General features: G+C 40.9%; 1 protein-coding gene across 1 annotated transcript in view; it reads right to left on the reverse strand.

Moving 5' to 3' along the window:
* RAB8B (RAB8B, member RAS oncogene family) overlaps positions 1–24,534 on the reverse strand; it is a 55,968-nt gene that overhangs the window by 10,501 nt on the left and 20,933 nt on the right. Inside the window, exons 2-3 of the mRNA XM_042988705.1 lie at positions 3,422–3,482; positions 863–923 (exon numbers count right to left, since the gene is read on the reverse strand). Coding sequence (XP_042844639.1) covers positions 863–923; positions 3,422–3,482 — 122 coding nt within the window. The remainder of the gene's footprint in view (positions 1–862; positions 924–3,421; positions 3,483–24,534) is intronic.

The raw sequence follows: 24,534 nt of genomic DNA on the forward strand, positions 1-24,534 counted from the left end.
ACATTAAAGCCAAGACCTGAGGACTGAGTATCAAACTTGAATTGGGCAATGGGGTTGAGGCAGCGGTGGAGAAAAAACCCACAGTGCCCAACACACAGTAGAAACATTATAAATATCTTGCTGACCAGAAAGGCCCAGAACCCACTGGATTGACTAAAAGAAAGCCATCTTGGTAAGAGTGAACAGATCCAATGGGAGACAAGATGAGGCCAAAGAGACAGACAGGGTCAGGCATGCTTTGGAGACCAACGACTGGATATCAGCTCCCAAATATCCCCTGTCGTCACCAAAAACCCAACAAGTGAACCCAAAAGCAGGTTGCCTTTGTCCCCTCCAAATCTTCTCTTCCTCTTTGTACTCGTTTTGATAAAGAGCAATATAACCCTGCCAGGCCGCCCAAGCAGACCCCTGCGAGTAACCTCCTCACAGCCAGTCAGTCACTAAATCCTATAGGCCCAACAGTCGCAATATCTCCCGATTCTGACCCCCGACTCGCACGCACGGCCTTATTCATATTCTCATCTATTAGCCTTTACCTGAATCGCTGGCATTGTCTTTAACTGGTCTCCCAGCTTTCACAAAAATCTACAATTGCTCAGAATGTGTGGAGGAGTTCTCAAACATCTACAGGCTATTGACCTGATTAATATTATGAAGACCAACGGCAAAGCATGCAGTTACTAAACACAGAACATAAAAAAAAACAAAAACAAAAACAAAACCTTTAAATGTCTTGTTTTCACATCCAAAAATGTATCGCCCCCATTGTACTAGACTCTAGCTTGGATCCTCTCAACTTGACAAATGAATATTCATGTTTTACTTTCACCGGAAGAGTTACAAAACCCTAAAACACACTCACCATGGCTCCTCTATAGTATGCTGTTGTGATGGTTCGAAATCTTTCCTGACCCGCTGTGTCCCTAAAATTTGAAACAAAGGAGAGAGAGGTTTTAAAAGTTATCGCCGGCATCACCAAGGAGAGACCTTAAGCTGTGGATATAATTCTGGTCTGCTCACAAAGGCAGTGGTTTCAAGGGAAAGGGGAACGAGACGCAGCGGGAGCCAGCTGTCTGTGAGCTGGAGGCGGTGGTGGCCACAGGAGCCTGTCAGGAGCTCACAATGACTTTGGTGGGAAACTTGGTCCTTGATGATAAAAGCAGCAACAGGAAAACACACGGCCCGGCTAGGAACTGGCATATTAGTCAAACACACGTGGGAGAGAACAGAGAACGGTTCTAAATTCTGGGACCCCTGGAGGTAGTTATAATCCTTTCTATAAACGCCTAATGACTAAGGCATCTAGCTCTCTTGACCGAAAGTCTGATTTCTGTACAACGCAAGCAATTGGGCTAGACTTACTACTGTGGAAATTCTGCTCAGAACACACTAAAATGGATCTCCTCGAGCACTTTTTCAGCTATAGAGCCTGGGATTAAATGGGAGCCTGGAGTTTAACACATAGCGGTGACGATGCTTCCAAAGACTTGAAAATACGGACAACGCTTCAAAATTACATAAACTTGAATATAGTCTTGCTTTTTAGCTGATGGCATTCTATGAAAACACATCCTGAAAAATTTTTTCAAATTTCTCATTATGCTTATTGAAGCAATCCCTATAAAGGGAGTCACATTGACTTGATATCTGGGAAAATCAGTATTTCTAAATTTGGATGAGCCCCAGAACTAATTCACTCCCTGTGCCACTAAGGCAAGTTAAATTGTAGAATTTAATTGCAGGGGAGAGCGAGGCATTTGTGGAAATGTACTAGAAATCGAATGCATACCAAACCCAAACAAGAGACGAAGGCCCAAGAGAAATATCATAAATTAGAAACAATAAATACCTTAACATTTATATCCACCTTTCCAAATACTTTCCTCTGGTGCTCCCATGATGCCCCACCACCCAGTGCAGTGGTAGGATGACCACCATCCTCACTGTGCACGAGAGGCAACAGGCTCAGGTAGGCTACGGTCTACCACTAAGCCACTAAGCAGCTCGTCGCCTTGAATGACACTGGAGCATCCAGGTCTCAGTTGTTTAGTGCAGGGCCAGGGATCACACCACAGTCACCTTATCCTGCTGTTCTCTCACTGATCAGGCCTAGATACACACGGCACTGGTTTGGTATATGGCAAAGAAATCAGGGGGAAAACAAGCCAAGCACCTTTGAGCCAACTAACCATATTTTGATCTAACACACCGCTGCATTTGGAACCAGTTCTGCCGTGAGGACGGAGGAGAAGCCCTGCCATATTTTGCTGCTGAGAGTATTGATAAATAGCGCTATGATGTTACATGAAGTTCTAATTAGCTGACCGACTGCAGGCTCCTAGAAAGGCTTCTTATTGCTATGGTCAGGACTGTTCGGCACAGAGTCAGAAATTCTCTTGGCTTCCCCCTAAAATTTTTAAAACTATCTTTAAAATATTTGGCCTACTAAACATCAATAGATGAAAAGGGCAACCTGTGGTAACCTTCACAATGTTTCCCAACAAATATACTGGGAACCACTCACTATACTAGGCTAATATATGAAGCTTGACATCCTGCTTCAGATTTGGGTAGCTGTCCCAGCTTTAACATTAACCCAGACAAATGCCCTCAGATGGACTTAACTGCTCTAAGTCCTAGGTTCCTCCTCTGTAAAAGAAGGACTAGTGGGTTTCAACATGATGCTCTAGTTCTATTCTTGTTCTGAGATTCAAGGAAGAAAACAGCCTAAGGAAAAAGCTGATATATATTACTTGACTATTTTGCCCTGCCTCCTTCTTAATCTATACTGCTCTAAATTTCTAAGCTTTGTCTACTCTTGTCATCATCGCACATTAGATCAGTCCAGTGTTCCTCATTTTTTTATTTAAAGAGGAGAAATATGAAAACAGATTATAAAGTATCAGATCGGGAGGGGAACTCCAATGTCTTCAGTCCAACCAAACAATTTATAAATGATGAAAAACAGGCCCTAAGAAGGGAAGGCACAGGTCCAAATCCTCAGATTAGAGGCAGAACCTAGAACCTAGATCTGTACTTCCCACAGAAGAAGCCATTAAGGCTTCTTACGGCCTGAATACTTTTGCCTTATCTGATTTCAAAGCTGCAACAACTACAATGATAAAGTGTATGCGCTCTTTAGATTTTAGTTTCCTTCCCTACAAAATTAGTGTTTGTGTAGAATGAGTTCTCAGATCTCCTCCAGCTGTAAGGTTTAGTGGCTTCACTCTTTACCTTCTCATTCTCGGTGGCGACACCTTTGAATATTTACCCACTTCCCCTTGGTTCTGATAAAGAAAAGACGTTTTAGTGATCACAAGTTACCTCTAACTTACCACAATTCACATTTTTCACATTTCAATTCCCACTTTCAATTCCCACTTAAGGTAGAAACTGTGTATATAATTTTTGTTTTACTTACCATATCTGAAGCTTAATTTTCTTTCCATCTAGTTCTATCGTTCTGATTTTAAAATCAATTCCTGCCAGAAAAAGAAAGAAAGAGATGCTAAATTTCTCCAAATATAATCCAAGTCTTATTAGGAAAAGGACAAAGATTTCTATTGAAAAGAAAAAAAGTCTCTCCAACGCACTGGAAAATGTGAACACAGAGAGGGTGTGAATGGTATGTTTCCTCTGAATGCAGGCTGAAGAAAGGAATGCTAATTACTCTGCAAAGAATTCCCACACATGTTAAATGGAACGTATTATATGCCTCATTATTTTGATACAAATGGATCACATCCCTCAAAGTTCTATAATTTAGATAGACTGAGAACATGCCATATTTTCCACTTCCTGATATACATATAAACAATGATTCCTACCCCTCTGGCCCATCTTTCCCTGAGAAACACCGTGGGACCTCTTTACAATGTCTTCCTCCGTCTCCTTCCATTTGTTCTTTGGGATCTGCCACTGGCTAAGGGAAAAAACAAAACCCCAGGCTCCCAAACCCGCCTGTTTGAGCTCAGAGATGGGAAAACCCGCATATTTATTTTACACGGCTGGCAAGTATCTTATGCACATTTTAATAAATGTTTCTCGCATCTTACTGACTGGGCCTGACATAGCTAGAATGGTTTTTAGCCCTGACTGAACTTTGGAAATTACCCGGAGAACTTTAAAAACCTACTAATGGCTAGGTCTGCTCCTTTCCCCAAATTCTGAGATTCTGACTTAGTTGGTCAAGGGTGGAATCTGTGCACTAGTAATTTTAAAAGCTCTCCAGGTGATTCTAACCTTTAAATAACACTCAAGCGGGACCGTGAGGTAGTTTGCGAAAGTCATTTGGGGCTCTGGCACTTAAACGTTCAACGCCACCCTCACCCATTTTCCCCCCACTATGTAGCTCAAAACTTATTTAGCAATTTCAATTACAAAGAACCACAAAGTCTTTGACGAATATGAGAATGCTCTATCATTTTACCAGAAATAAGCTGCTACCCTCTGACAGGACAAGTTAATGAAAACAATTCGAACGCAATTTGCTAAATCCTTCATCTGGCCACTGAGCTTTTAGATTTCCCTATGCTTTTGCATCCTGTACAGAATCCCTTAAAAAGCAGCCTCCAAGACATTTCAAGAGAATATGTCAATTATCCACTATATTGACCTAACCATCAAATGCAGTTATTTGCCGGGAGAAGAGTCTTCAACGGCTAAATTACTACAATGTTTCTACATATAAACGTTGAGAACACACAAAAAGGCTGCCATTTTGAGGCTCATTAAAGTCTCAGTCACTCTCCAGTCATTTAAAACATTTAGGGAGTTTTCTATGGACTCCGCCTTTTGTTTTCTGTAGAAGGACTATCTTTCTGTTATTTGAGGCGGTTCTAACATTATCTGTGAAACTTAACCAGCTTTTCACAATTCAGAGGTTTTCAGCGTTCGGAAGAGTCGTGAGCTGTGGGGGTTAGCTTTTGTTCACGCCGCTGTCAGGAGCCAGCTGAGAGACACGTGCATAGAACACAGTCAAATTAGCTCAACTTGAATTTCACTAAAGATGGAAAATGTCGTTTATATTATTATTGAAAAGCACTGGCCCTGAAAGCCAAAAGACCTAGACTGGAGGTAGGAAAAGGTGAGGGGACCTAATTAGATAAACTAGATAATGTGTCTGAATGTGATTTAGAAACTCTGAAATTCCAGATAAATGTAAAATATTACATATTCAGATGCTATGATCCTACAGATCTTGTCGCTTCACATGTGAATTATGGTAAAAGCGTCCCAGGACTCTGTGCCAACATCTCTCCTGGTTCTATCTCCCCTGCATGCCACTGCAAGAATAACTGTCAACAATCTCCGTGGTAATGTCACCTCAATCTTTAAGAAGCTATGGGCCCAACTCCCTCTGCCTGGCAATACGGCCTTTGCCACCAGAGGCACTGCTCCCCTGACTCGACAACCCTCAGAGCCTCCCTCCACCTGCCGCCTTCTATCTCTCCGCCCCACACCTCCTCCCCTCCGCACGTGCAGGGCCACTCATGCCCCCAGCCTTCCCTGAGGATGCCACCTGTGGGTCCCTCCCCTCCTTCCCCCCTCAGCTCTCTACTTGGCCACGTCCATCCCTTACATAGCAAGTCCTGGCTTAATCCTGTGTTATTTGGTTTTGTTAACACACTCCTCTGAATTGCTCTCAAACCAAACAAGGGCTCCAGCCTCTCTTTGCTAGTTAGGTTGCATGCAGAAACATGCATAGATAATAAAAGGTTAAATACTCTTATGAGAGGAAAGGTTACATTCTACTAAGTGTGAAGAGAATTAAGAAAACCTTGGAAATTCCAAGTTTTCTTAGCACGCCATAGTAACAATAGTAAGGATGCTAAGAAATCTATTACAATATGAAAATCAAGGTCTTTACATTACAATTAGTTTGATAATAACATCAGTAGACTGTATGGTGGATTAACACTCACTTTGACATTTAAAGGAAAGATAACTTCCTGAGACTACTCCAGAATTAGAAAAACCAGTCATAATACAGGGATACAATTATATCAATCAGGATGCTTTGGCTGCAAATAACAGAAAGCCCAAATCAAACTAGCTTAAAGTAATTTGTTGACTCATATAACAAGGCCAGTGATGAGTTGGGGTTCAGGGATGACTCAATTCAGTAGTTCCGGCTCATTTCTCTGTACCTCCTTGGGCTCTGCCCTCCTGGGAGTATCAGTTTCATCCCCTGACTGATAACCGTTCCTGACCACCACGGCAATACTGAGAAGAAAAGAGATCATCTTGTGCCTCTCACTTCGAAGTGAGGAAATGTTTTCCCAAAGCCTCCAGCGACCTTTCCGTCATGTTTCACTTCTGGAATTACAACCATGAGAATGTCGTGTTCTCGGGACTAATGCTGAGTTCAGAAACCAATCACTGCCATGGGCAGTTACCAAGATTGAATTAATCTAAACTCATCCCTAAATTTAGATTAATCAAAACCCATCCCTGGAGCTGGTCACTTCCTTGACCCACAAGACTGCTAAAAACAGGAGAGAGTGGAAAAGCTGTTGAATTGGTCATTGTATCTGTCAGAATAATACTCAGATCTACCAATCAGTAGAACTTTATATTCATAGCTATATGAATATCACTATCACTACAACCCTGGCGTGAATGTTACTAAGATTAATAAGTCTAGGACTTCATCCGGTGTTCAGCCACAAGCAGAAAATATGAAGGAAAAAAAAATACAATGAGCAAACCAAGCAGCTGCTATGACCTCTCCGCACTAGATCATGAGCTTCACCGTCCGCGAGTCCCAGCTCCAAAGGAGTGGCCTGTGCACCAGGCCCAGATGATTCGAGACCACGAAGAAGGAGGGGGCTGTCTGTCATATCAACAGCAGCAATAACCACCACAGCTCATTCTGGCAGGAAGGGAGCAACTTTTTTTTTTTTTTTTTAAAGAACTATACAATCTAAAAACATAGCTTCTGAAGAGCATTATGTTTAGGGTAAAAAAAAAGCCCTTCACATTTCAATAGCCTTTTAGAAAGCATCATTTCTTGGCAGTACATAATACGATAACTCATCTTCAAAATGATGACCCTGAGTCATCCCAACTCATGAGCAATCCATCAGCCACCAGGCTTCGTGCAGCCTGCCCAGCTGGCCACACAGCCCAACACCTACGTTCGGGAGACAAGACTCCAACACTGTCTCCACGTGTACTAGAACATGCCCCAACAGTAATTTTTTGATGGCTTTAAAGCAGTGCCAGTTTTTGTCATTAATATTTATCTAGTCAATAGGAAATCTACATTATAAGAAAACATTCCCAAAGGACTCAAAGCCATTTTTATTTTGAATTTATTTATTTATTTAATTTTTTTTTTTTTTTTGATGTTTGTTTATTTTTGAGAGGGACAGAGACAGAATGCGACTGGGTTGGGGCAGAGAGAGACGGAGGCACAGAATCTGAAGCAGGGCTGCAGGTTCCGAGCTGTCAGCACAGAGCTGCACATGGGGCTCGAACTCATGACCTGAGCCGAAGTCAGATGCTCAAACGACTGAGTCACCCAGGCGCCCCTTTATTTTGAATTCACACACACACACACACACACACACACACACACACACACTTTTTTTTTCTGAATTGATTCTCATGCTAAACAGTTACTCATAACTGATATATACATTATAAGGAACCAGGAAAACTAGCATGAAAGGAACCATAGAATTCTAGGCTTGGAAAGAATCTTAGAGATGGATTAGTCAGTCCTCCCTGTGTGCCTAAGAAAACTGAGGCCCAGGGAGATATAGCAACTTATCCAGATTGGCAAAGACTAATTGAAAAGGGGTTAAAATCAAACTTGGCATTTAAAGATCAGGCCTTCCCAAAGAGATGTGTACGAGAATGGCCATGTCTCCCTGGGGAGGCCTGCTCTTTAAGGGTCTATGGCCTAACACTAGTGACAACGGCGGTGTCCAGCAGTGGGAGAATCCCTTGGTACAGAGGGGCTATCCAGGAGCAGCAAACAAGAGTCACACGAATCAACATGAGTGAATCTAAAAACATGATATGAAGTGAAAAAAGCGACTGCAGAAATTTCTCACAGTCAAACCATGCCTGCAAAATTTCAAAAACGCCAAACACGGTACTATGTATCATTTGTATATACATCTGTGTGTAATTAAAGTATAAAACACATACACGAGAATGACTATCAACAAAATCAGTATCGCTGTTACCTCTGGAGAGAAATGGAAGAGGAGGGATTAAGGAGAGGCTCAGAGGGACTTCAACTCTGTCATTTATTATTTCTAAAACTCGGTAGTGGTGCCTGGATGTGGAAGTGTTTTATATTAGGTGTACTTTTGTATGCCTGAAATTGTTCATAATTTTTAAGGAGTAGTCATTTAAAAAAATGACATCTGGAGACTCTCACTCATTAATAATAGCAGAAAAATCAAACCAAATTTAGAGACGAAAGGTAACTTAAAAATCTTCGTGGGAGGTGGCAGGGGTGTGGGGGAAGCAGGCGTTACCCCACCCCACACTGCTCAATATACAGAGGGCCTGGGAGCCCTTGGTGACCAAACGTGAGTGATAGCAAGATTAGATCAAGGTCAGAAAGTGAGGGGGCAGATCAGGGCCTTGGGGCAGCAAGGAGTGCTAGCCACTCAGATTTCAGGCAGGGGTTCAGGAGCATTTCCTTCCCTGCCTGGAGGGGAAAAAAAAAAAAGATTCTCTTTCGGCTGAGAATAATGAAAGAATACACATTTGGTCTCTGTTGGGAGTGGCACTCCAGGAGAGGAACAAAGGAAGGAGTTCTGATTTTCCATTCCAGTGGGAGAAGGAAGAGGATAGCCTCCCTCCCCGCTCAGGATGGGGGAAGGGGCTATGCCCTGCACCTCTGAAGAGAAGGTAAAGTTGTACTTGAGGTCTCTGCGTTGTCCAGGGTGACCCACAGGAACAAGAGCTGGCAGAGACCTGGCAGTGAGGCTCCAGGGAGGGATATGGTGTGAGCACTTGGCCTAAAGCACTGCTTATCAGATATTTCTCAGAAACCAGTAGTATAGTTGGAGGCAGTTGGAGGGAGGGCCTGGCCAGCAGAACAGAGGGAAGGAACCTTTGAACTCAACCCAAGCCCACAGTTAATAGACCTAGCAGGGCAAGGAGCTTGGAATGAGCAGTACTAGGCCACCCTTCATTCCACAAATTAGGTCTAATTTAACATGGAGAGGAATAGATTGACAAAATTATTTTACACAATGTCAAACTAGTCAGCCAACAGATGTTTTATTTACTATCATAACCTTTTTCTGCTTCAAGAGAATAGGTAGGTTGCCCTGGGTTTGTGAAAGGGTGAGACACCCTATGCCGGGGTGTGGAAAGGGTATGAAGAAGGACTACTCCTGGCCTTTGGAACGCCAGGGCCAGCCAGTTGTCCTGACCTTCAGCATCGCTGTGATCGGATGCATTTTTGCCCTGTGGGTACTGTAGCTTAGAACACACACAGCTAGGGGTGCCTGGGTGGTTCAGTCGGTTAAACCTCCGACTTGGGCTCAGGTCATGAACTTGCGGTCTGTGACTTCCAGCCCCATGTCAGGCTCTGTGCTGATAAATAAGCTCTAGGGGCACCTGGGTGGCTCAGCTGGTTGAGGGACCGACTTCAGCTCAGGTCATGATCTCACGGTCCATGAGTTCGAGCCCCACGTTGGGCTCTGTGCTGACAGCTCAGAGTCTGGAGCCTGCTTCAGAATCTGTGTCGCCCTCTTTCTCTGCTCCTCCCTACCTCTCTCTCTCTCTCTCAAAAATAAATAAACATTTAAAAAAATGCAAATTCCCCCAGCCCATGCAATCTGAAATTCTGGGGGGCAGAAACCTGGAGTAATTTGTTAAAGAAAAAAAAGAAAAAAGAAGTACACACATAGCTCTCTCTTCTACCTTGGAACTGTCTTGGGTTACTTGGGGAAGTCAGCTCACCCAGGAAAATCAGGGATGGAGAAGCAGCAGGGACCTTCAACTGATGTGTTCCACACCCGGTTCCCACTCAAGTTCTTTTATAAAAAGTCCACTCTGGCTGCAGCCAAGAGATCCATGAAAAAAAAAAGAAGTCCTATTTCTGGGACATCCAGTCTTTCAGTGAATGGCAGCAATGCAAGATTCCAAAGCTGAGTTTACTCACAGCGCCAAACATACATACATATATCAACAGCCAAAAAACAACGGGGTATCTATCCCCTTTGACCCACTTTAAGAAGCAGAAGTCCAATACTGCACTTTCACAATGAAACGGGAAAAATGTACTTTGTTTCAAAAGTACTTCTGGAAACATCTGTGATCCCAGGCTATCGGAATATGGGTTATGTGGTTGGTCTATTTACATTTCAGAGATATTCCAGAAATAGAAGAAAGTTTCCCAAATATTGAAATCCACTTTAAAGAAATGCTACATCCACTTCCTCACTTGAGATTGTTATTATTAATGATAAAGATGCAGTGTAGACACATAATGCCAGTTTTGAAACTTTGACAACCTCATTTTGCTTTTTTTTGGTGGACTTTCAAACATGGAGATTAATGAGATTTTAGAGTAGCTGACTTTAGGACAAATAGCTAAAATCTCTAATTAGGAAAATAGATTACTGAAATGGGAAAAAAGAGCTTTAAAATATTTTTTTTCCAAAATAAAAAGGACTTGGAGAAAATGAGTAAAAGTAAAGTTAAGAATGTTACTTAGATGGAACGAGAGGAGTTCAAGGCATTGTTCTTTTCTAAATACACATTCTGTAAGTTCACAGAAGTATTTTCACCAAGGACCAATTTTGCTGCATATATTTAGAATCATTTAATTTTTTATTTTGTTTATATTCAAATTTACAATCTGGTTTCTTTTTTGAAAATCAGAAAGTCTAAAATTTAGGAGGAAAAAAAAAACATTGAAAAGTAAGCTTAGAAGGCATTTAACAACAGTTTCAAATGATCACTGGCAGCCAAATATGTTAGTTTTGTTATATCCAACATAGGAAAAAGAGGATTTTTTTTTCAAACGTGGGTCTGCAAATATAATCTGCTCTTAGAAAAGACAACTAATATGCCAAAAGAAGACAGAGGTATTCAGATTTCTTTGGTTCTTCTATTCTGTGAATAGGAAGCATTAAATTAAAACTCTTTTATGGTATAAATAGTGACACATATTACTCCTTTTTGCTGAAAAAGGTGCATGCACATCTTTATACTGTTTTAAAGTTTTCTACTTGTTACTGAATTAAACTCAACTCTTGGCATTCTTGGCATAAGACAGCTGTACCCATACAATTTGATCATACCAACAAAAGATAAACTCATAAACTAATTCTAGAAATTAGGAAGAATTTACTGTTTTGAGCCATATACATATGTGCAACAGATACAAAAATTGTGCAGATAGGAATAGTTTTATGTAAGGTCTGTATTTGAGAGTCTCAAAGGGCTTTGTAGATTAAATTATAATGATTTAATTAACTCTTAACATGTCTTTGGGAAATTATAGGGCAAAATAACAAATTTTTATATATACCAAGTGATAACTGCTAAACGAGCTACGTGTTGAATCACATAAGGGGGAAAAATACAACAAAAATAGCAAATAAGGTGCAATAACACAGCTACAACTCAGAAAAAGTAGGCAGAAACACCTAGAAAAGATTGAGAATTTTAAATCTGATTAAGGGGCCAGCAGAGATTATCCAGCATTATCAGCATTTGAGAATGGCCAAATGAATACATGATAAGTCTCTTTTGCAAATCTTGCGTTTTCAAAAGGAAATGTGTTTTAAGTATTACTCAATCTGGAAGTAGCTACGTGCTTGAAGTAGTTAAAATGTAAACTTTAAAAGTTTTGAATGAACAGATGTTTTACCTTCAATAAAATCTTTTTTCAGAAAGAGCCAAATATATGAATTAAACTTTTCTTGAAGAATACAAGTTCAGAATGTCTGAGATTTCCACCCCTTTCCCCATTATTAATTCATGACCATGTCAAGAACCATACTGCTCTCAAATGAAACCACCTGCATCACCTCTGCTCCATCCACTGTTTCTGAGAAAGTGTCCCTTTGCAGTAGGCAAACACAACCCCCCCACCCCACCCCCCAGTATGAGTCACTATCACTTTCCTAAACCTGGAATTTCCTTGTTTGTATTTTGACAACTCAGGGTCAGGTCCATTTCATTTAAGGGTGAAGGGAATACAGTGGTTATTCAGAAAATGAAAATAAAAAAGCAATTCCCTGATTTGACACACTGTTGCTATGGGAAAACCTTCTGCCAAATCACTGGAATTATCACTGGAAAAAATTACAACTACATTCCAATGATGTCGCACCAAAAATGCAGTGAAACTGATCCTTTAGATCTTTCTAAGTATTGACCATGTATCATATTTTCCATTCATTTGGAGGCAAATGAAAGCTAAAAAGAAAAAATACATATAAAATAATATAACTAAGTAACAACATGCCATGGTGCAACTATCTAGAAACAAATGATGTATTTTTTTCCCCTTTGGGAACTGAGTTCTTAAAAGAGTAAACACAAAAAAGATTGTTATCGATGTAATGTATCAGTTAGCAACTAGGACTGAAATAAAGTTTGGCTATAATGTTAGCATTTTTCAGGAAAATTTCCAAATCACTCGTTTAAGAAAGATTTCAGCTTATATTGGTATAAAAGACAAAATTTAGTCATCTCCCTCACCAAGTTAATACAAATCAACTTTTTTTTTTTTTTTTTAATGGAGGGAAAGGGGTAGGGTCTGTACCAAATAACTGCAAGCTGAAGAGAAGAATCATCAAAAGTCATCATCTCTTTCCTGCAATACCTACCTCACCCCTTCCCATCTTCTCCCGCTGATTTTTCACTAGATAAAAGGAAAGTGATCAGAGATTATAAAATAAACAAACATAACTGCAAACTCACAGTGCTCTGAATCTAGTTAGCAAAAAAAGCCTTTTCTTGATCAAAACCAACATCAATGCCACAGAAGTAGAGTAAAATTAAGCAGCATTTACAGCTCACGGTAGCCAGGGTGACAGATGGGTAATTATAATAAGCTATTGCTAATGAGTAAGGTTAAAACAAACAGATGGAGTATATGCAAGTAAAAGGATGACACGAAGATCAATACAAATGGCATGAACAGAGTATAGTTTTTCCCAATCAGAATGAAAATCTTCTGCAGATGATTACATCATCCTGATTTGTAAACATACTCCCTTGTGATATAAAAGTAAACAACACCACCATGAGCTTCATGCAGAGGAAGGAAACACTTCCATGGGGCTATCATGTATGTATGTATGTATGTGCGTGTGTGTGTGTGTGTGTGTGCGTGTGTGTACATATAAATATATATGGCCATCCACCTCTACGTACTTAAGACATTTTACTAACTTCAGAGGGTGATAAAGGATTCTGTCACCTACTACTTCTTTGGCTTGACTTTTAACAGAACACAGTGAGGCCAATAGCCAATACCAACTGAGTTGGTAAATCCAAGATCTTCTCTCACTCACATTTCAGATCTACAGATGCAGTCTGGACTAACAAAGGACTAGAATGATTCCCATTTCCTTTTGTACCCCTTGTCCCCAGCTAATTGCCACTTTAATCTTCAAATACAAGGAATGAATAATAACTCAGGCAAAGCATAAAATGAATGAGTTGCCAAAACATGCTACTTCAGAGTTTACGTTTGATCATTATGCTCCCTACTTCCAAATCCCAGTGTTTGGGGATTTGGGGTTAGGAGGAAAGTGTTTGGGGTTAGGAGGAAAGAAAACCTGAACAATATTGACAAGAGACCATTTCTAAAAAGCCATCCTGATATTTGAATGGCTCAGAGAATCATCCAGCAGCACATAACATAATTTTTCTAAAATTGACAAAACACATTTCAAATTATATTTTATCAACTTGTTTTTATTAAACCAACATCAAAGTGGAACACCCCATTCAAGGCTCCCCATCCCCACCCTCCCCATCTGACCCTCAGGCATCAGAGCAAGAAAACTAACTGCATAGTTTCCAATGACTGGTCCTCAATCTTGGGTAAAAGAATTATTCACTTTATGTTTCCCTTTACCCACTTCTTTCAAAATAGACCATTCTTCCCAAATCCTGGAGAAACGCATTAAGGATCACCGAACGTTAGCACTTGTCTTTCTCAGGTAAGGTTTTCAAAGTTGTAAATATGAAGTATGTTTTTTAAACAGGTCACAAGCAGGAGGTTGCTCCAAATGACAAGCATGTAAGATACAAAGGACTCATTTGGAGGTCTCTAGTCTGATCTTGGGTCCTGGAGGGCAACGACCTGTATTTCCCACAACAGAATACCTATGAGTGAGCTATGTCTTCTTTTAGGCAGGTACGCACACACTTCCTTGAAAATAACACACACCCCTTCAACATCCCCACCCTTGACTTCCCAATGCTAGAGTAGCCACTGAAGGCTTTGTGTCTTTTTCACCATGAAGGAATATTCTGAAGCTATTAAAAGCAATCCTTGGTCATTATCAAGGTTATACAGAGACTAGGGGCACCTGGGTGGCTGGGTCGGTTAAGCGTCTGACTTTGGCTCAGGTCATGATCTTATGGTTTGTGGGTTCGAGCCCTGTGTTGGGCTCTGTGCTGACAGCTCAGAGCCTGGCACTTGCTTCAGATTCTGTGTCTCATTCTCTCTCTGTCCCTCCCCAACTTGTGCTCTGTCTCTGTCTCTCAAAAATAAATAAATGTAAAAAAAAAAAAAGATCATACATAAACTTGCAAAACAAGTATTATAAAAGGAGCAAAATATAAAATGCACTATGTCTTTAACATTGAAAAAATATTATACGTGCTATATATAGTTGAAGCAGTACTCACTACAACTAGACTTCAAATTCTAGATTAAAGAAGCTTTCAGGGGCTGCCCTTACAAAATCTTACCATTGAGTATAACGTCATTTCTTTTTTTTGGGAGGGGGAGTTGGGCAAGCATTTAAAAAGCACACAAAATAACCAATTCACACACGCCATCTGAAAGGGTCTTAAGACTGCAACCATCACCTACCAAACAGACTAGACAAATCTATCCCTCTTTCCCTAATTCCTTCAGTTCCAGTTTACTTGCTATCACCTGCAACAGAATGTATGGAAGACAAAGAAAGGGATAAAGAAACGGAAGCTTACTTTTAACATGATGCATCTTTGTGGCTTCTGCAGAAACAAACCCAAGAGGAAAGACAACATCTGAAGATTTCATTTTTCCATGCTCTCCCTGCCCCTAATTAACACAGATAATTCTGAGTTCGCCATACTATAATTTATTAATCATATTCAATTAATCTAATCAGCTGTAAAACAGGAGAGGGCAACAGAGCAAGCTCTAATAAACTGAGCTCACTGGACTTCAAAAGCCGCTCAGCTGAGGCTCATGGTGAAATCCCACACATACAAAGGGCAAAATTGGCCTTGGTGAATCATCTGCTTTGTACATTTTCGACTCATTTTTCTACTCATAAGGACCCATATTACAATATGGTTTAGAAAAAAGAAACAGGAGGTATATCCAGATTATTTTAAAGTCAACTCAGGGTACAGAGGGTAGAGAAATCTGGCCTTTGGTGTGTAGCAGGTGGATCAAGTCAGAGTGTTACCATATATAAAGAGTTGAGAAAAATTAAACAAAACGAACTTGACCATTGAGGTAAAAATTCTACCTCTGCAATTGAAAAGATGGTATTTTACAATGTTAAATTCATCGACCCAGTTTTTGGCTGATCCAAACGAACACTGGCAGCCCTGTTAAGTGGAACCCTCAGTTATTAACATGAACAGCAAAAACAGAACTATCCACTCACATGATCACTTTACAGACACAGCGTCATTTCGAGGATGTCCTCAGGCAAGCCTGGGGCAGGATTTCCACATCTGGTGGTCACAGTGTTAGCTCTCCCAGTTTGGACAGCGCTGCCATTAGGTCAGGAAATGCGTACGACAGCGAGGCAAAGGGCTTAAGAAACACGATACACAATGACTGTGTATTTCTAACCCCAAATGGGCTGTCAGCAGAATGAGGAACCTGAAGGAAAATGTCACTGGCCATTCTGGGAAAAGAAGAGATCATCACCACTGGACTGCAGTTCTTTGCATGAATTTCTGAAAGTAAAAGAAGAAAGCAAGACAACTGCACATTCAGAAAAAACTGGTATTTAATCGACTTCAGACCAACCACTGTGGGCCTCAAGGCTGCAGTCCACATTTGGAGATTACTGAGGGCAAAGAAGGAGCAGACTCGGACCTTTTTCAACTCTGTAACCAATTCCTCAGCCGACCTGCGACGAATTATATACTGCCTGACTGGGTACATAGGAGATCTGCTAAGGAGCGCTCGACCGCATACGACACGCACAGTGAGGTTCAGCTTAGTCAAATGTCAATCAAATCAACTAATGAAAGGGCAAATTTTAGTATTTAATTTGATAGGAAGTCTTGAGCCTGACCTGAGCCTGACTCTGTGCTAGGCACTGAGGAACACAAAGACGAAACGTTACGGGCCCCAAGGAGCTCCTGGGCTACGACCGATCAGTAAAATGTCTTACTGTGAAAATCCTATGCCTCACTTGTGTCTTTTGTTAAGGATAATATTCTAAGGTCTGCTCCTCAGGAGCAGGAACTAATGACAGATGATGAACCAACAGAAAACATGATTTCCTAAGATACGAAACTGGCTGCTTTAATTCTGTCATTTCCACAAGCAAGCGTATAATTATCTCCCCAAAGGCTGAAAGTAAACAAGTGGCATTTGTCTATCACAAATGGCAAACATGGTAATAGCAATTTTTCACTGTTGTTGAGAAACCAATTTGACTGAAGGTTTAGGGCAGTTAAAAAAAAAAAAAAAAGTAAGGGGAGGCAACTGACTGGCTCAGTCAGAAGAGCATGCTACTCTTGATCTTGGGGTTGTGTTTTAAGTAACAGAGATTACTTAAAAAAAAAAAATAAGTATGTAAACTTTAAAAGAAACAAAAAGGTGGGGCGCCTGGGTGGCTCAGTCGGTTGAGCGGCCGACTTCGGCTCAGGTCATGATCTCGCGGTCCTTGAGTTCGAGCCCCGCGTCGGGCTCTGTGCTGACAGCTCAGAGCCTGGAACCTGTTTCAGATTCTGTGTCTCCCTCTCTCTGACCCTCCCCCGTTCATGCTCTGTCTCTCTCTGTCTCTAAAATAAATAAACGTTAAAAAATATATATTTTAAAAAAATAAAAAAAATAAAAGAAACAAAAAGGTACTATACTATCACCTTCACATTCCCTCCTCCAGTGATCATACTACAGTCTTGGTCAAATTTGAAATTTTCTCTGTATTCTAAGAACTTTAGTGACTAGCTGAAAATCAAAATGAGCAAATACAATATTCACAAGGAATGACGTATTAAAAACTCTGTCAGTTTAAACCTATGTTGGCAAAGGCAAAGGGGCTCGGCAAACCTCTGCAGCTCAGCTGTAATCTTGAGTTCCTGACTCCAAAGTCCTTCATCTGATAAGCATGATGAAATTATACTGAAGAGTTACCATTTACTATGAACTAACTACAAGCTAGGTATACCCCAAGGAAATAGCTAACATTCTCCCCCATTTCACCAACGAAGAAGCTGAGGCCCAATGAGGTGTCTAAGATGACAAACGGGTGGCTGGCAGAGCTGGGCTATGTGCTCAGCTAAGTCTGCCTAGCTCCCTTCCTTGGGCTGTCCGCTATGCTAAGGATGAGAATTCTGTGACTCACATGGTACTAAGAGGGGAATCCCTTTCAGAGCCCTTCCCCACCACGTGGTACTAATTCACATTGCAAAATATTGGGGAGGAGCCAGCTTCCAACGCAGCACTGGAAGCTGAACCTAGTTCCAGATCATCTCTGTGTCACAAAAGGATAGGTCTGCTCTGAATGGACCTGAATATTAGGTATTCATTCTTTGAGTCCTTTGAGTATGCTTTGTAGAACCACTGCATAAAGAATTCTTTTTCCGGATTAATCTGAAATAGATCAGATCATCCTGACATCTTTCAAACTGGAAAAGACTCTATCATTGCAAGCTTATTTTGAATCAAAGTGAATCTCTCCTCCAAGGCAAGGCCCCAAATAAAGGAAGTTCGGGAGAAGGAAGAAGAGGCAATTGTCTATTCTTATGACTGAAATCCATTTCATGTTAGTCTACAAAACAGGGATTGGGACACTTATGCTGCCCCGGGGAACATGCTCTTGGTTCTGTAGGAAAGCAAGTAAGAACCAAAAAAGTGTGGGATACTGGGGATCATCAGTGGTCATATGTACTTCTTAGCCACTTGGAGGGTAACTTTGAAATGCACATTAATTTCTCCCAACATGAGATGAATGCTTTACATAACTTGTCTCTAGCTAATTGTAGTTGCATCTTCCAATTCTGAGTTTATAATGAGAAAGAAACTATGTTGGAAATAACTACAAATGCTCATAAAAAAATTCAAATATGACCAGCTGGTAGACTGTTCTGAAGCTCCAAAACCAGTCCTCTTTTCACTACATCTCATTGCTTCATTAGGAGACATTTAATAGGAAAATGATATGGGCTATTTTATACCTATTTCTTAGGCTGCACCACAGGGAAAAAACACCATAAAAGACAAAAGAAAAACTTTTCTTTTAGCAAAGTATATCAGTCAGAGTCTGATTGGGGGAAAAAGAACCTCCTGCAAGTATCTGTAACAGAAGGAATTTAATACAGGGAAATGATCACTTAAGCCATGAAGTTGCTGAGAGCCAACTAAGAGATGATGAATAGTTTGGCAACAGCAGGAAGCCACGACCACCCCTAAGCTAGAGAGACAAAAGGAGGAGATGGTGTTACTAGAGCTGAAGGTTCAGAGTCACCCAGTAAGAGGTGAAAACTGTGGTCCCAGAGAAAAAAAACCTCTTTGAAGAAGCTACCCACAGCAGAAAGGGAAAAGGAGAAATACCTTGGTGTCTCGTTTTCTCCTCCCTTCAAATCACCTGCCAGTGTCTCTGACCCGTCAGCTAACCCAGGAGCCTGGGCAGGAAAAGAGGGAGGAATATAGATGAGGGAAAACTAACCAAGAATATGGTTAACCCTTCGCTGCAAGAATGAAATGTGTATTACTGTTGTAAGCCAGAGATCTGGGGGCTGTGTAACGACAAAAGCTGCATCATAAGCAAACACGGTTCTCCATTAACATGAAATAATATTGGGGCGCCCGAGTGGCTCAGTTAAGTGTCCGTCTTCAGCTCAGGTCATGATCTCACGGTTCGTGAGTTCGAGCCCTGCGTCGGGCTCTGTGCCGACAGCTTGGAGCCCACTTCAGATTCTGTGTCTCCCTCTGTCTGCCCCTCCGCTGCTTGCATTGTCTCTCGCTCTGTCTCAAATATAAACAAACATTTAAAACAACTTTTTTAAAAACATGAAATGATATTAATAGTTATTATCAACAACTGCTTTGAGGAAAACTTTTCCACCATTAATTTGTGAGCCTGGGGCAGAGGGCAAGCACCCGTACAGCTCTCCAACTGTGCCCTGGTGCTGAAAGAGAAGCACTTGGGGAACCTGTGTAGGAATGCAGCAGGAGGAGGATTCCTGTGTAGGAATCCAGCTGGAGGTGCGAGGCCATTATGATCAGCCCTGGCCATTATGATCTTGCAGCTTCACAATCAACTGGGCAGTTTGGGACAGGATGACCTGGTGAACTGGGAGTGTCATATGCTGGCAAGTCAGGAGCCAGGCCTTCCAAAAAGGAAGTCTGTCACTGAGTCAGCGATGTTGCCAAGCCCTGAGCCCAAGCAGTCCCAATATAGCTCAAGGGTAACCACTGACAATGGTGACTCCAAGCTTTTTGCTTATAATACTTCCATCATACGACTGGCTTCCAGCACAGTCTTTACAGGACAGTCTCATAGTTACTTATGATCCCTCCCTTCTCCCAAAGTAGACTATAAGCACACGCAGCATGTGGGGTACCCTTTCAGTTTATGAAACTCTACAATTATCCATACATCTTAAAATACATGGTCCCACCCAACAAAGCCAGCCTTACCTTTCACAATTCCTCAGAACACACCCTCAGCAATGTCTCCTTCATGCTCCACTCTGATATTCCCTGCCTCTGAGCATTTGTCAGGATTCCTCCACTGTCGGGAACATTCTCCATCCTTCCCACTGGAATGCTGACAATAACTCAAGACTCAGTAACTCTACCTCCTCTTTCTTCCAGATATCCTAGCCGATTCTGCTCACTCTCTACCCTAAATTTCTACAAAATTTAGAATAAGTATCATTAGAGATGGCATTTAATTATGCTTGTTATTTCACATGATAAGTTTTGCCTTCCCAATTAGATTTAGGCAGACAACCTAGCACAGTATGCAGGTGAATGAGTAGGTACTCAATTAATGTTTACGGGGATGAATGAAAGAGAAGTCCTTTAGAAGCAGGAGCCCTGGAAACTCCTTCTTGTTTGCTAAGCACATCACAGGCACTCAATAAATACTTCTTGACATTGATTAATTACTTCTGGATACAACCAGGTTCACCTATCTCCAAACCGATCCTACTAGAATGCATCTTAATGACTGACAAATTATGTTACAAATTTGGATAATTTTAGGTGATAAAAAGAAACAAACACACAGATACACGAACACTAAAACATTTACATAATTGAGAAAAGAACAAATCACAAAAGACAGTATTAAGCACACATAAAATAGACGTCCTTTTATTTTAGAATGGAAAAAAGACAATAGTGCAGTCTCTTCTAGAGATAAGGGACTGAATGAAAGGTTCTGTTACCATTGTCTCAACTCCAATCCTTAAATAGTAACCTGTTAATTTAGACAGGCTTAGGAGTGGAAGTGATTTTTAAAAATCTTGGGGCACCTGGGTGGCTCAGTTGGTTAACTGTCTGACTCTTGATTTCGGCTCAGGTCATGAACTTGCAGTTTGTGAGTTCGAGCCCAGCGTTAGGCTCTGTGCTGACAGGGTGGAGCCTGCTTGGAATTCTTTTTCTCCTTCTCTCTCACTCGCTCTGTCTCTCTCGCCAAATAAATAAATAAACTTTAAAAATTAAAAACAATAAAAATCTACACACGAGTAAATAAATACCACTTCGGTAATTATATCAGGAGGACCAATAACATAAGTGCTACCACTAGGGGGGAAAAAAGAATTGGGTATTTCGTGTTGGTTAGAGAGTTTTACTTTCTTCCCAAACCACAGTTTTCTTAAAACTCTGGCAACAATCACAACCATATGTTGCAGATGTCTCTGCTGCATAAAAACTGCTGCCAATGCTCCAACAGCCAGAGTGGCTTCCAGGGCCCCCACTTAGAGAAGAGAAAGCAGGAAACGAAAAAAAGGAGAGAGACAATGGGCTCATTACCCAAAAAGACCCTAACAAAAACAGAGCAAGTCAAACCAGCAGCCGAAGCCCTCCATCAATAAAAGGCTCAACAGTTAAAAGGCCCAGTTTTCTTTCACGGGAAAAAAGGGTTTTATCCGATTAAATACAGCCTCCAGATAATTGCTTTAAAAAAAAAATTGTTTTTTAACTCTTCATGGCCAAATGCAGCCACAGCAGTGACTTCCCAGCTTTTGTGACCCACAGCTAAGAAATACTTTTTATATCACACCACATTACACACATACACATATGTGTGCATGTTATACATGTTATATAACTGAAACAAAAGTTTCACAAAATAGCAGTTGACTTTTCCCCCTTGTTACTTTTCTACATGCAATGGACTCTGTATTTCTATTCTCTTATGTGCTGGTCTATTCTCTCTCCCTCCACTAAAAAAAAAAAAAAGTTGGTCTGGACACTCTAAATTGACTTCATGACTCAATAATAGGTTGCAACCCATACTGAAAAACATTGGCTTAAAGAACATGGTGGAAGTCAACCAAAGGTCATATGCTCTTTCTTTTTAGAAAATCCATTGCTGATAAGAAGAGGCCCCTCTAGCTTCACTTTTTAATGACAAAGAAAGAAAAAACAAAGACAACTTCAGGGCCTAGCAAGCACTAAAATATTTGTTAACTTTAATAAGCCATTAAAAAGATAGTGTGTGTTGTTGTTTCTGTTTTGTGGTTCAAGTAACATAGAAAGGAGCAGGGAACTAAGTCTTAAAGGAGAAAAAGGAGAATTCTAATAATGGAAATACTGCCTGGGCAACATGCCCAATTTTTTTGAGCATAACATTGCCAGAGGTTTAGCTTCCTGTATCACCTGAGACGCTTTGATCCATCGGCCTAAGGCCAAGAAGAAAAAGAGAGAAAGGCCCATCACAAAAAGGCAGAAGAGGTCAGCATGGTTTGATAACTGACCATACTCCAAATGAATGAAATAGGACTATACCTTTTAAATGAGGAAATGATTGCCTGAAAAATCAAGGATCCCCATTTAAATGAATCCAGAATGGCTACAGCGCAAACTGTACCAAAGAACAAGAGGCAGTAAATCACAATGAGCGTCAGATAATTCTGTATAATGGAATCAGATAAAATCCTTCGAGATACTCTCCTGAGACGAAGGCTCACCCACTCAGCACAGAACGATGTTGACAGCTGTGAGACAGACCATCATTAATAGAAATAGCTATCACGTCTCAAGGGCCCACTGAGTGCCAGGCACTGTGCTAGGTACTTACTATACTTTATCACTATTCTCATAACAAGCCTGCACAGGGGCTATTAAGCCCCTTTCACACAAGTAGAAACTGAGGTCCAGGTGGAGAAGGGCAAAAGTCCAAATGAGAGTGTGGAAGAGGGAAGTGTATGAGAGAGGAAGGGTCCTGGAACTAAGTTATGCAGACACCAGTCTTCAACGTCCAGATTCCTGGTCCCTGGCTGGTGGTTTGGGGCAAATGTGGTATTTGGTCATAACCACCAACAGTAGGTACCTGCCCTGTTTGGAATCGGGAAGCAGCCAAGAATCCTGTAGAGAATGCGGACATCTGACAAGAGATAGAAGCCACAAGGACAGAAGAGCTTTAGATATCCTGTTCAATTTTAAAGACCTTAATTACGAAACAAGAAAAGTAATATAAATACTATATTTATATTCCATAGAAAATATTTTTTCTTTAGGAAAAAAAAAAATACACCACTACATGTGGTTAAGTTAGAAGGGAAAAACCAGAAATGTGAATTCTCAAAAGCAGAATCTCGAATCACAAGGGTTACACAAGAAAAGAGAAATGAACTGTTGAACTGAAATCGGAGGCAAGAGAGCCCGCCCTGGTCACATCCATTGTCAGATGCGCGAGCTTTGGATGAAGTCAGAAATGGAGCACACCCATTTCTAAGGAATTCAACACCACTGCAGAATTCTTTTCTCAAACTGAAATCAAGCTCTTGGATAGTTACATTAGACAGACTCTTTATCTCCCATGCTGTAATACCTTGAGAAGAATGACCAGTTTGGATTTTTCAGCACTGGAAATTTCTACATTTTATAAAGTTGGTGCAGAGAAGGAGGCCACTTTTGTTTTGTTCTCAAGAGCAGATATGGAAGACATATAAGAATAAGTGGAAAATGTAGAAAGTTACCAAAATTTACTCATTTTAAGTTTCAATACTCAAAACAAAGCAGGTGGAAAGAACTCATGTAAGAATTGCCCTTAACCAGAGGAAGACTGTTTTATTTTTTCATGGTTTTTTTTTTTTTTTAGTGTCCATATTACAATTTAAATTTACAACTTAAGCTTTTATCGTTATTTTTAAATGTTTATTTTTGAGAGAGAGAGAGAGGGAGGGAGAGTGAGCGGGGGAGGGGCAGAGAGCGAGATGGGGACAGAGGATCTGATGCAGGCTCCGTGCCTACAGCAGCAAACCCTACACAGGGGGCTCGAACTCAGGAATGGTGAGACCATGGCCTGAACCGAAGTCAGATGTTTAACTGACTGAGCCACCCAGGCGCCCCATTATTATTTTTAAAATGAAAGCTGCATCATCTAAAGTCATAAATGCACAGCCTGCTGAATTCAGAAGAGGCACACATTACAGTTTTGAGCATAAATTGAGTGACCAAGTGAACAATAAATTCCTTAGGCAGTACAGGGGCTTTTCTGGGCATTTGGCACTATTTGGAAGACCATGATTTACCAAACACCAATCCACTGACCTAATCTACGATTGCTCCCCTAATCTAACCTCTGCCTCCCTTCCCACATGCCACCTCCCTACACATTCACTTGTTTTGGGTAGTGAAATAGTGCCAGGAAGACATTTATTCTCACTGGATTTTATTTGAAGAAAGAAGTCAGAAAGCAACTATCTTGTAAAACTTAGTTACAATTGCAGGTACCAGCTAGGAAGTAGAAAACTGAAAATTATTTTAATCTGTGTATTAAAGGTTAAATTATCCCTAGTTTTGAAGAGATATTAGTTAGAACCTAGAGAGTTTCCTTTTGATTTCAAAGGGGAGAATGGGAAGAAAAAGGAAGGGACACAGGAAGAGTGGGGAGGGAGGGAAGCAGGAGAGAGGGAAGACTTAGATACTAAAACATGCTTTAGGTT

The sequence above is a fragment of the Panthera tigris genome, chromosome B3 (assembly GCF_018350195.1).
Source record: "Panthera tigris isolate Pti1 chromosome B3, P.tigris_Pti1_mat1.1, whole genome shotgun sequence".
Taxonomy (NCBI): domain Eukaryota; kingdom Metazoa; phylum Chordata; class Mammalia; order Carnivora; family Felidae; genus Panthera; species Panthera tigris.